Source organism: Gymnoscopelus braueri (genome assembly GCF_963280865.1).
Source record: "Gymnoscopelus braueri genome assembly, chromosome: 19".
In the NCBI taxonomy this organism is placed as follows: domain Eukaryota; kingdom Metazoa; phylum Chordata; class Actinopteri; order Myctophiformes; family Myctophidae; genus Gymnoscopelus; species Gymnoscopelus braueri.
The window spans coordinates 33,416,063-33,429,651 of record NC_137621.1 but is presented as its reverse complement, the minus strand read 5'-3'; the positions used below and the strand labels follow the sequence as shown (position 1 = coordinate 33,429,651).

Sequence of the window (13,589 nt, the reverse complement as noted above, 5' to 3'; positions counted from 1 at the left end):
TATCACCAGAGGCAATACTTTAATTCCAAAAAGATCTATCCAAATAATCGAATCTTACACTCGCTTACACTTGTTTTAGGATGTCAATAGTTATCCAATTACTAAAACCCATACAATTAACATACTGACATAGTGGAGAACTAAATGCCACAAGGAGCAAGCTGGGGAGGTGGAGGGAGTTTGATCACTGAACATCTGCAGAAGAGCTGCTGAGTGTGTAGTATGAAGAGTGAGCAACGTTCTACTTGGACTGCCTAGATTGAACCATTAGGATTGAGGGCGTATGTGTTAGTGTTGACTTTAGCAAATGAGATTGGAGGGTGACTGGGCGTGGGGAACAGCTTGACTGCCGGAACTATCCCGATGCTTGATTTCAGCAGTAAACACAACTGTAATCACACAATGTAACACATTGGTGACACTTTAAAGACCTCTTTTCACTAAACTGTCCTTGAGGAGGTTTTCTCATCAACATGTTTCCAGCTATATACACACTTGCATTTCTACTCATCTTGCTTACACGTAGGTTTTATTCAACTTCATCACAAATCTTAACACTGAATGGGGGAAATGCATTTTGATGATCTGTGACCTGCAATTAATTGCTAATCATTAGGGCTGTCTATAGAAGTGAATCTATTTAATTTTTCTTCTGACAAATAAATATAACCATATCATGCATTAATCAAATCAAATCTCTTCCCAGGTCAAGCAGAGAATGTCAAATTTCAACAGTCTTCATCTCAGATAGTCGCAAAAGGGACAGAGAATCTTTCGATTGATTGCAGCCATGATGACAACAGCCTTTCAGTTATGCTCTGGTACCAACACAAGCAGAGAAGTCACACTATGAGTCTCATTGGGTATGGGTATGCTAGGACTGACCCCTACTACGAGGGCCAGTTTGAAGAACAATTCAAAATCACAAGACTAGTAGACGGAAACAAAGGAGCTCTGATTGTCCTCCGAGTGAATTCATCAGACTCGGCTGTGTATTTCTGTGCTGCAAGCACACAGTGATGTGGTTTGATGAGACTGCCTGACAAAAAAACATCACTCCTGATACTGGCTTGCACAGGAAGGCTTAGCTGATAACATTTGCTGTTTGCTCCACCCTATTATGTTGTCGCTGTGGAGTTGTACAGAAGTATAATTGTGTTCCTGCTTTGATCTAAACACTTAACAGCATCATTAAAGTTATTCATACAAGTCAAAGTACTGAAAAAGCATCATCCTAGCAACAAACTGTTTGTGATGATGCAAAATGGAAGCACTTGATATGCCTCACAGTTCAGGGCTCAAGGTTTAGAGCCCAAAATTAGGACATGGTCAAAAAACAAAAAAACATAGGAAGAAAAAACCCAGAATGAAACTGGCTCATCTTTCTTATGTATCCACTCACCCTCCACTTTATTAGACACACCTCTCCAACTGCACATTAACGCAAACTTCTAATCAGCCATATGGCAGCAACTCAATGCTGACTGCTGCGGTTCAGATCAGCCATCAGAATGGAGAAGAAAGGTGATACAAGTGACTTTGAAAATGGCATGGTTGTTCTTGCCGGTCTGACTATTTCAGAAACTGCTGATCTACTGGGATTTTCACGCAAGTCAGGATTTTTCACGCACGTCGAACCTTGAGGCAGATGGGCTACAGCAGCAGAATACACAGGTCACACTCCTATCAGCTAACAATAGGAAACTGATGGGGCTACAATTCACAATTCACTGATGCATTCTGCATCTGATGCATTCTGCAACAGACCAGGGAGGCAACATTATCTTACATGCATGCAACTTGCACTGACCCGGTGGACTAGCTACAGCTCTAGAAGAGAGCTTTGGTTAAGGGCACTGGCAGGAGTCTATGCATTTCTTTTTGATGAGGGCTGTGCTGTACATGCCATGGATGTATTAAGTCAAGAACTGCCAGACAACTGGGAATCAGGGTGGTGCTTAAGAGCTGTTGAGCTCCTCCTGATATGTTTTAATAATAATAATAATAATAATAATAATAATAATAATCTTTATTTGTATAGCACCTTTCATGACATGAAATGCAGCTCAAAGTGCTTTACAGAGCAAGAATACAATTACAGTTAGAACCAATTTAACAATAAAGCAAACAAAAATAAAATAAAATAAAATAAAAGCAAAGGCATAAAACAACATTAAAATAGGCAATACAGTGAGGAATTAAAAATCAACCAAAGAATCAGCTAAAAGCAAGAGTGAAGAAATAGGTCTTGAGCTGTGCTTTAAAGCTATCGACAGAGGCTGCCTGTCTTAAGTGTAATGGGAGTTTATTCCACACTGTCGGTCCGTAAAAGCAGAATGCTGCTTCACCGTATTTTTTATATGTCATTGTAGGCACCTCGAGCAGGTCAGCACTTGAAGACCTGAGGGCCCGGTTTGGAACATATCTCTCTAGGCAGTCAGAGAGGTAGGAGGGTGCCAGACCATTTAGAGCTTTATGAACTATTAAAAGAATTTTAAAAATCAATCCTAAAAACAACCGGGAGCCAGTGTAGTGAAGCTAGAACTGGAGTGATATGTTCTCTCATCCAAGTTTTAGTTAAAATTCTGGCTGCCGCATTTTGAACAAGTTGTAATCTGTCAGTTGTTTTCTTTGGCAGGCCAGAGTAGAGTGCGTTGCAGTAATCAAGCCGAGGGCTCAAGTAGTTCATATCAATATTTTTTATTTCTTAGAATGAGGTTCTTCTTCATTTTGGGACTCCTCCTTATTGCAAGTAAAAACCTTGAAAAGATATCAATCTAATTCTAATAATTACATGATTGTGTCTATTTTCATGACTTTTAAACCCTACTTTACAGATTTCTCCCACTGTGTCGAAAATAAATTCAACAGTAGCCTGGAAACCAGACAAATCTGCCAGTGTGAGAAAATAAATTGCCCTCCCTCCGAAGTAGTGAGGGACCAATCAGGGTCCAGTATGCAAATATCGGGCGGGTTTATCACCAGAGGCATCTTTTGAATTTGCCCCTTGGAAATACAGGTTCCACTCAGAGATTCCAGACTTATGTCTCGCAGTGATATTAGTCTGGCCATGCCAGGCTATGCACTCAGCGCCAATGGTGGGATGCAAAAGGGGGATCCATCAGTCACTCACTCTGCACTTTGAACAAGATGATGATAAATTCACATGTATTGCACAGACAAAGAGACAACAAGAAACTTGAGCTGATCGTATTCTCTTGGTAAAATGCGTTAAGTGCCTCCTCTTTTAACAGAAAGTACACACTGTTCAGACCTCTGGTGCTGAAATCCTCGCTGATGATACATGATGCCAAAGATTTGGCGATCTCTGCCTCAACTAAACCATGCCTTCACAGCTCAACAACAACCCCAACATGAAAGAAAGTGTCAAGGTTTGACATATGTGGATAAAGTGAGGGGAATTTTATAATGTAATATCAATTATTAGAAATTTGTGTTGCTTTCTTTTACAAAGTTATTTATAACGCAAAACTGAAACAAAACGTCAACTTTGTGTAACCCGGTATATCTGTTTGGTTTAAGGGTTATTTTAGTTGGTTGTAGGAATAATTATTATTTTGGAAGAGTTCTTATTGTAGTAGCCTACATTTATAGGCAACTGTAGGCTATTGTAACTGTCACTGGTTGATATAGAAGTAAATAAATGAATATTGCCTATTTTATTTATTTGACTGTAATGTTTATTTTTACTTAACTGTTACTGTAAACATTTTATTTTGACTACCTGAGGTAAGTGTGTGTGTGATTGGACATACCTGTAGGTGCAGGCATGAGTGATCAGAGGGAGGGAGAGATGAGTAGCTGATCATGATGCTTGAGAGTAGGGCTGAACGATTTTGGGGAAAAATCTAATTGCGATTTTTCTGACTGATATTGCGATTGCGATTTGTTTGCGATTTTTAAATTAAAAAAAAAAAAAAAAAAAAAACTTGAATTTTTTTTTAAGTCAAGCTTCAGTTTAGTATTCACTGTGTACGTTTAAAAAGTAATTTGAAGTAATGGAACATTACCAAATGGCATACCATTTATTTACTGTTCTAGATTCTAATAAATAAGGATGAGAACTAAAAGATATGAATTGCTTCATTGCTTCCAACATGTATCTTCCAAGTACTTTTTTTCCCCATGTATATATTTAAACATTTAGCTGGAATAGAAATAGCTTATTTTTGTAAACAACCCAACATTGAACTTGTTAAGTCATTAACTTATGGCTCAAGAAGAGAAGCTTTTTCTGAAATGAAGTTCAATAAATAAAAATAAAATTAAACAAATAATTACCTTTTTGTGTAAACAATTCACAGCAGTGAAATAAGTAGGTATTTCACTTATGGCTAAATAAGCATATTTACTGACAGGGGTTGACACTAAGGTCTCAGAGGCACTTGCCTGTCGGGCAAGTACAGGTAATTGTCTACTTGCCCACAGGTCTTGCCCACTTGCCTGAAAAGTAAATTGTCCTTTATAAAATGATAGGTTAAATTTGAATTACTGTTCAATTTTTTACTTTCTACTTCCGAATTATGGGGCTGCACGAGAAAAAAGTCATACCTCAATATTTATGCCAAATATCTAAATAGCTATGAATATGACTATGGGTTAAAGGTAGGGTAAGCGATATTTTTTGGTTAAAACAAAAAGGCTTTTGTTATGGGTTAAAGCTCCATATTCTGATAGTTAGACCATTTCAGCCAATCAGGAGAGTACCCATCTATCAGCTTCATTTTTATAGTGTTCCAGTTCCAATTTTACATGCTCATTTCTTTGTGTCATCACTTCCAATTTCAATTGTTTAATCTGTATCCTGAGTTCTCTGTCCTGATATCCTGACCTGAAAAGGCATTTTCTGTTTAATAAAGAGCTGGAGAGACATGGAGACTCATGTTACTGAACAAACGCTCTATAGCAATGAGTACTATCAGAATATAAAGCTATTTAACACTTATTTTAACAAAAGAAAATCACTTACCCTACCTTTAACACTTGTCATTTTATATTTGTAGTGAAAACAGCACATTATAGGCCAGCAGTGCTCTTATTTTACATTCCACAGACCAGAAGACACTTACTTTTCCATTTAACAAAACGCTCTTATTTTGAAGTCCATCGACCAGAAGTCAAGGGTTTACGTTCGTCTGACTTGACACTTGTTAAGCTTTGACCGTTCAATAAACAAACGGAGGTACTGGGCTTGCGCTGCTGTTTTGAACTGATACTGACATAAGGAAGGCTTTACAAGCTTCTTGTATTTTCACACGTCAGTTAGGGACAAGTAGGGAACTGCAGCACATGTGACAAAAGTCAGCGGGTGTTTTTATTTTATATCGCGGGTGGGATGCAAGCAGCCGTGCTCGTCATCAACTCCACTTTCTCACAAACGTATCACTTCACTCTAGATTCCAAACGTGATTTTGCAACCCAGTGATTTATAACTAATTGCGTGCCCGTGTCTTCAGTATTATGTGAGCTTGTAGATTAGCTGTTTTCGCCGCGTCGCAGGTTCTGTGCGTGTGTGTGTGGGGGGGAGAGAGGGGGAGGGGGAGCGCTCTGGCCACGCTCAAGTGTCTAATACAGAAACAATTCCATAGATAGGAGCAACACTACTACTACACTACTTGTGTCGCACCGAAAATAATGTTTTACCGCTACGCGCGGCATCAGGGATTTGCTTAACACGGCCGTTCGACAAACTTTAAATACTCGTAGCCGACGGAGACCTAACTCTAATGAGGGAGAGAGAGAGAGAGAGGGGGGGGGGGGGCTCGCTGCCCTCTCGCTCCCTGTAGAGAGAGGCAGGCAGCCACTCTGGAGAGAAGGAGACAAGTCCCGCGGGTGCTCTGGGATTAATATGAATATTACAATGATTTATTATGATAAAATAAAAAATAAAAAAATCGCGGCCTTTGCGATTAGCTAATCGCGTGGTTTCAAATCGCGATTTCGGTTTGAAAACGATTAATCGTTCAGCCTTACTTGAGAGTGAAGGAGAGACATGTCAAAATTGGAAAGAGAGAACGTAACACGTTTTATTGAAAGAGTCTTTACAAAATTGTTGACAAAGCAATCAATAGAAGGGTACAAGTGTGGGACTGGTTGATGATGATGACTGTGTGTGTGCATGCATTTGTTAGCATGCTAGTTGGCCAGGCTACGCTAGTTAAACAAGTGTGGGCTATCAGTGCAGGAGTTATAAGGTACAGGCCACTGTTAGGTCACTCATCATACAGTTACTTACCGAACCCTCATCAAAAGGACGTCCAACTCAGCGGGTTGAGCTACCAGGCAACGTTCAACCGTCCTCTGGCAACGTGAGATTCGCCCTCATCTCAACAGACTCTCTGCCCATCTGAAGATCACCTGGGCAGGGAGTGGACCACCTGTACGTGGACCACCTGCGCACGCAAAGACTCGCACACAGAGCCCTCACACCACCACTATTCTCCTGGACTGTAAGTCTTTTCCCTTTCTTTTGCTCGAAATAGTGAAGATGTTATTTTTGGACGTTTGATATCAGGCAGGCCTGGCTGCAAGGGGCGTTTAGACTGAGTACTCATTTTGTGGTTTTATTTTTGTGTATATGCTGGCAGTGCTTAGACAGTGATGTTTATTTATGTGCCAGTGGCGTGCCTGGCCATTGTGGAAAAGATTTTATACCAAGGGGAAAATAAATAAATAAATAGTTCAGATGTTAATGTACACTGACCTCTGCAGGGTACCTTTGGGATAGCCTACACATCTATTGCAGTATAAAAAGAAAAGAAAAAAGAAACGGTATGTACTGTATTATGTCTTGAATTAAGGATTCATTTAAATGCAAGTCAGTTGCATCATCATTGTTACTTAATGGAATGTTTAATTCCAAGTTTATTTAGGCATTTTCAGCACCCCCTGATCAACAACTTAGCAGACAGTGACATACTGCACAGGCAGGCAGACAGACGGCCTCATTCAAATCCTTTTGCAATGAATTTCACTGCTTTGAGTCAGGAAAACTGAAATGGAAAAACATCTAATGTAATACATTACCAATAGCACCAGTCAGTTTGAAAAAACAACAACTTTTCAGCGACACATTGGACAAAGAGAGGTGGATATATCTGACACTTCCCAAACAATTCCCCTGGTGTAAATATGCACTCTCTCAACATGTTTGCAGTAAACATTGGGACTTCTAATGCCTACATTCTTAGGCTATGTCTCAGCTGCAGCTCAGAGTGTCATGATGTCATAAGAGAAATGACAACTGGGAGGGATGTAAACATGTGACCAACAGAGATGCCATTTCCACTGAGCACCTACAAGGAAACACACAAACAAAAGCTTACCTTTCCTCCCCTCCACACTCTCACTGCTTTTCTTAGAGCTCACAGAAATAGCACCAGTCAGCATGGAAGCAATTCAAACTCTTTCTGCATCCCCCCTGGCTGTGCACCTGTTCTCAGGGGCAGATAGAGAGAGATGGGGGGTGAGATATGGACAAGTCATGTGGGGGTAGGCAAGATGAGAGAACGAGAAAGAATCAAGGTTTTTGTGTAATACTTTTTCACTGTGGGGACAGGGGGCCACGGTGATACAATCCTATAGAGCTGCTGTACAAAAACCTCCTCCCATTCACTTCTATTGTGTAGAGCACTGTTCAGTACATGATACCATTGTTACAGGGAAAAACATCAATCCAATACACCATGAGGGACTCCAATGTATCCTTGGGAAAGTCAAATTGATTTTAACAAGGACAGCTGAGTGTAATAAAATAGAAATTGTCCAATTTATACATGCTCTATCTCGCTGTTTGACTCACTACTGTTTCTCTAAAACACAACTGCTTAGGTGATTGTAGCTTATCTAATGGAATTGTAAACCTCCAATGGATAACGAAGAGCATGTTAGATTATTTGTCTAATTAAGGAGGATTATGGAACGTTTTGACTTTTCTGTAGAGGATGCAATCAGTGTGACACTGGCAGCGAGGCCTACTTTGGAAATGGAACTAAACTCACTGTCTTGGGTAAGTCAGATCTCTTACACTTTTGCTGCACTACAATAAATATGAAATGGTAAAAATGTTTGTTTGAAAATGGGGGGTTAAAGTGGGTTTATGTAAAACCTGAAATATTGGACTGAACTGAGAACACTGTGACCAACACTGAACCTGCATACTTTGGCAACGGAACCAAACTGACAGTTTTAGGTGAATATATTATTCGTTTTTGATGCATTTCATGTTTCCTTAGCATCACAATATAGGAAGAGGGATATATAAACAATACTGTGTTCTGAAATAATTCTGGTAGGGAATAATAGCAGATTCATGCTCAGTATTTCTGCACTGTGACAACCTGAACGAAGCATATTTTGGAAATGGAACAAAATTGACCGTTTTGGGTAAGACAGTGTATATAAGGTTAATGTACACATATACATGTAACAAGATCATTTTATTTCAATGGTGTGTCAACTCAAACAGTTGTTTTGGTACAATTATTATAGTTGTAGTATTAGTCTGCTCACTCAATTCTGGTGTTAAGCTTTGCTGCTGTGCCAATTACGAAGCCTATTTCGGCCAAGGCACAAAATTGACTGTTCTTGGTAAGTAAGCTATGAGACTTTCATTTTATGATTCCAGCAAGACGTGAGACAAAATAGTTGTGAGACTGACAGTTATGGAGAGATTCAATTTAGTTTTGTGCCCAACTACTGCAGTAGCAAGTCAGAATGTTGGTGGAGTTAGTAATATGATGTGAAAAACAAGAGACCTGCACACCTTTTGACTGCAATCTGAAATAAAAAAGAGGGCCATATGCAACAGCTTGTGTTACATTTAAGTGCTGATTGTGTGCACTGTGCTGGTGGTTTTGCTGAAGCTTACTTTGGTGGAGGAACCAAGCTAACGGTCATAGGTGAGAAAACGTAATGTAATGTTCACTAATCTAAAATATTGACAGGCAATACTAAGAAATATGCGCTGTGACATTAGGACATGTTCATCTCTAGTTGGCTTAAGATCTGTCCCTGGGCTGTGTTATCTTGACTCTAGTGATGAGCCAGTTATATATTACCTTTAAAGAAAAGAAAACCACTCAAGTGATCCTAACAGAACAGTCATAATGTAATTATAGTGTTTAAATGGTTGACTTAAATCAGGTTTGACTTGACTCCATTGAGAGAGGAAGGAGTGCATTGGTTTGGAAGTCTTTCTAAATAAAGTGCCACAATCATTTCTTAAGTGTTGGGTTAGAGAGAGAGAGAGGCAGTAAACAAAGGGTTTTTTGTTAGCTCTTAACACTCTGTGTTCATACTCGGATGCATACTTTGGAGCTGGAACTAAACTCACAGTTTTAGGTAAGAAAATGAATCCTCTATAATAGGCCAATTAACTCGTTGGCATAAGGGGTACTGTAATGTTCTAATATACTTTAAATGTTTAAATGTTTTAATATTTTTTTATTCTTGAGGTTCTGTTGTCTTTGTGAATAGTCACAGACGTTTTGTTGTGAGTTTGCCTTGTGAAAGTTTAACACTAATAAGAAGAAGCACAATCTATGTTCTTCAGCAGTAGAGCTGTGGTAATATGAAATTTGGCACAATGCCCAGATTATCACTCTCATAGCATGAGTTCTTATCAGTGCACAAGGCTCTGTGAGCTCCCAGTCTGAGGCTTACTTTGGAGATGGAACTAAACTTACGGTCTTAGGTAAGATAACAAAACGATAATAAATGTAATGGTATGCAATGCTACACATTAATCTGTAATTTACAGTAGCTAAACGTATTTGATTTGGTAAATAACTTTAAAGAAATGGTTTTGCTCACTTCAAGGTCTATTACCTAGTATAAATGAGTAGATTCATAGTTTAGTTCAGTCAAAAAATTATAAAACAAAATAAAAGGGATTAGAAACAGTGATGCGTGATGTGAACAAATTGTGCCACAGAGTTAAAAAAAAAGAAGACAACTGCTTATATAACTAAATCAGGGTAGTAGAGACTTCGTGTGAGTTTTTCCTGTAGCCTTGTGTCAGTGTGAACAATTACGAACCTGCTTACTTTGGCCATGGCACCAAACTAACCGTTCTTGGTAAGAAACGTAAACATAAATTCTCAAAACATACATTACATTTTTGCCTTGAGATTTCTCTGAAATTGTAAATATTTTGATGTTGGATAAATTATAGTCATAGAGAGTAGAAGTGGTGGTCCTACCTATTAAATAATGAATAATAATCAATATTAACAATTAACTAAACAGATAATTATGACACAACAATGAAATCCATTAGAGTAGGAAAAGGTTGTTTTTGTTATTATTGGATGTTATGTTTTGATAACAGCTTCTCTCTCTCCCCATTTTTTATGGTATGAGAATAATAATTACGGCAATTCTTAATTTCTTTCTAATGTATAGAATTATAAATGGAATGTGGAAGTCGAGATGCACCTTTTATAATGAACAATTATGTATTTGTACTGTAGGGTGGAGCACTTCCTTCACAATGCAGCTTTAATAATAATACTTTTCTTTTGTCTGTCCAATTCCAGATCCTAATGTAACTATCACACCACCCACAGTCAATATCCTTCCACCTTCTACAAAGGATTGTAAAGCCAACAAGAAGAAGACCCTTGTATGTGTGGCCACTGGCTTCTACCCAGACCATGTCACTGTGTCCTGGAAGGTTGACACGAAAACGGTCACTGCAGGAGTGGTGACTGATAATGCAGCCTTGCAGAATAATGTCACCAAACTGTACACCATCACCAGCCGTTTGAAGGTCACAGCTGAGGACTGGAACCATTCCAATCGAAAGAAATTTGACTGCATTGTTGGCTTCTATGATGGGACGACTACCACCACTCACCCTGCCACAGTTTACGGAGTACCAGGTAAGTTAAATAGATAGTGGGAAATACCAAAATTACCTTTTTGTTATGTAAAAAAAGCAAGCACTCATCTAATCTAATCTTGTCTTCTAATTTCTGTGTTTTTGTCATGTGAAGGTACAAGTACAGGCACCACAAAAGGTAAGAATACTATTTGTATTGTCAAAATTATGGGGCATCATTCTTGCAGACAATATGCATGTTAAAAAAAATACTAAATGTACTTCAGATAGAAGGCATCCACCAAAGGCATTTGCATTGTTTTGTTCCGATGAATAGATGTCAAAACTGTCTTTAGTTTGACTATTTGGACCCAATAACTCAGATGGATGTTTTAATTTTCTACAGAAGAGTATTTGAAGATCACACAAACTGCCAAGATGTCCTACATCTTCTTCCTCGCCAAGAGCAGCTTCTATGGACTCTTCCTCATGGCTTTACTGTGGAGGATTCAGGTGGGTTACATTTATAATCCTTGAACATGAACCATGTTCTTTGTACTGTACATGCCCATCTTTACAGCATGTACTCACTGTTACTGTGACTTTTGATATATCCCTGCATCAATGTCACAGAGATAAACTGCTCTACACTTACATATACTTAAAGCCATAGTATGTAACTGTGCCCTGTGTTTACATAACAAAACAATATATATTTTTTATATTTTTTATCCACATCATTTCCCTCTATAGTACCAGCAGTTATTAGCCACTGGAGTAGGTTTTGTGTTTTCACTGTTTATTTTGGTAGCCCAAAAACATCCCTGTCTACCAAAACAAACCTTGAAAACACGAAAATACATCGAGAGGGTAATGTGTTTTTGTAAGTAAACACCACCACACTACTCCAGTGGCTGATGACTGCTGGTTATGTAAACACAGGGCAAAATTTAAATAATTGTATTTTAATGCCTTTAAATAAAATTATTTTGGTTTTGATTATGATATCTAGTATATGGTTACTGGGGAGGATGTAAAAGTATTCACAAGACGGTAAGTTAAGTGGAGTGAACTAAATCGTGGAAATGATAGGTATTGCTTTTTGTAATAAACAGATTTTCTTGTTTTAAAAATAAGTGACTAAACAATCTTTTCTGTCTATTACACAGGGTCAATCTAAGAAGCAGAACAACTGAATTCCGAGCCAACCCTAGCCACCACCATGGCATCCAAGTTCAGGGGATAAAAAAAAATAAAAAAAGTGGCTTGACTTTTTAGATATTTGCTATGTGAAAGGATAGAAATAAAACTGATCATGTTGTCCAATCCTGTATTTACAAGAGGAACAATTTGATACATTTTCTCACCAAGTGCATACGTACAGTTTAGCTACTCTTAAGTAAAAGCATGTGAATTAATCATTGTACAAATTTTCCTTAAATGATAATGTCTCTTTCTGTGCATTTATTAACATTATCATGACTGAAAAGTATATTAAAGTTCTTCAGAAAATCAAGTGATTTCTTATTTTTGATCTGAGATATTTTACTTGTCAGAGCTCTATGCTTCTCACTTTGTATTTAATTAGTGTGGAAAGCCTTGTGATGGGAAGTTACTATTTAATATGTGATTAATTATTTCTCCCGCAAATAATCACAAGGTCAATGAGATCATCAAATTGAATTAGGCCAACTAAAGGCAACAATAAATATTCTCTCCTTTTTCATGGGGTCTTTGTATGTCAGATGTTAGTATAAAATCCAAAGCACAACTCATGTCAACTAGTACTCTCCTGTCCTTAACTCTCATGGCTCATTTGTTCCCATCAAACGTATTAAGCGTTCATTTGGTCTCATGTAACCTGTACAGGTATGTGACTGGTATGGATGAATTGCGGGTATAGTAGTATTTCCCCTCAAATCAAGTTCACAATAGTTTGTTAGGTGTCACCATTATCATCCCTATCAGCACAAAGTTAGTGTAGCAGGGTGGTGTATTTTTAGCAGCATGCCTGTCAGTCAAATGTATGTGAATTCAACTATTTCCTCCCCACATGTGAGGCAAAGTTTCCATAAGCGTTATAAGATCTGAGATGGATCCAGCAGTGACTGATCTCAGCCTGTCAAAAAGGGTCCCCCTCATCTCTCTATTAGGACACCTTTACTGTGGGAGAGTGATGTATTTTTAGCAGCATGCCTGTCTGTGACATTTGTGAGAAATCATCTTATTTATTGCCCACATGTGAAGCAAAGTTTCCATAAGCTTTATAAGATATGAGATCAGTTGACATTCTTAATGACGTTTTTTTTTCCTGTATTTTTCCACTTCCATAATCCTCCACTTTATTATTATTGTTCACAAAAGCAGACTGCAGACACAATTATGAATTCACTTTGTTCCTTAAGTTCTCTTTCAGTTTTTCCTCTGCACAAATAGCAGATGACCTACTGTATATGACAAAACCAATTTTTTAAAATGCATCTTATGTGAAGTGAAGCAATCTAGAAGTAAAATAATCTCATATCTGGTTATTTTTTGCTTTATTTTTTTTGCTATTAATATACTGCTGATATTGATTGTAATACTTAAACATATACTGTACATAAACAAGTGTAAGGTTACAACACCCCAGTAGTAGTACAGGAAATCAATGTTCTGTTCATTGCAGAGGTGAGCCTTGTGCATGTTTGTGACAGATATGAAACTGCAGCTCTGTCTGCGGGGGAGTAGAGAACAGCACTAGAGG

At 38.2% G+C, this 13,589-nt stretch overlaps 2 protein-coding genes across 4 annotated transcripts in view; one reads left to right on the top strand and one right to left on the bottom strand.

Moving 5' to 3' along the window:
- LOC308074344 (M1-specific T cell receptor beta chain-like) overlaps nt 1–12,359 on the top strand; it is a 39,694-nt gene extending 27,335 nt beyond the window's left edge. The window contains exons 3-7 of the mRNA XM_080413762.1: nt 8,550–8,610; nt 10,560–10,904; nt 11,019–11,042; nt 11,250–11,356; nt 12,013–12,359. Of these exons, the coding sequence (XP_080269888.1) occupies nt 8,550–8,610; nt 10,560–10,904; nt 11,019–11,042; nt 11,250–11,356; nt 12,013–12,039 (564 nt within the window). The 3' untranslated portion in view covers nt 12,040–12,359. The remainder of the gene's footprint in view (nt 1–8,549; nt 8,611–10,559; nt 10,905–11,018; nt 11,043–11,249; nt 11,357–12,012) is intronic.
- LOC308074343 (M1-specific T cell receptor beta chain-like) overlaps nt 1–13,589 on the bottom strand; it is a 113,464-nt gene that overhangs the window by 64,504 nt on the left and 35,371 nt on the right. The window lies entirely within an intron of this gene.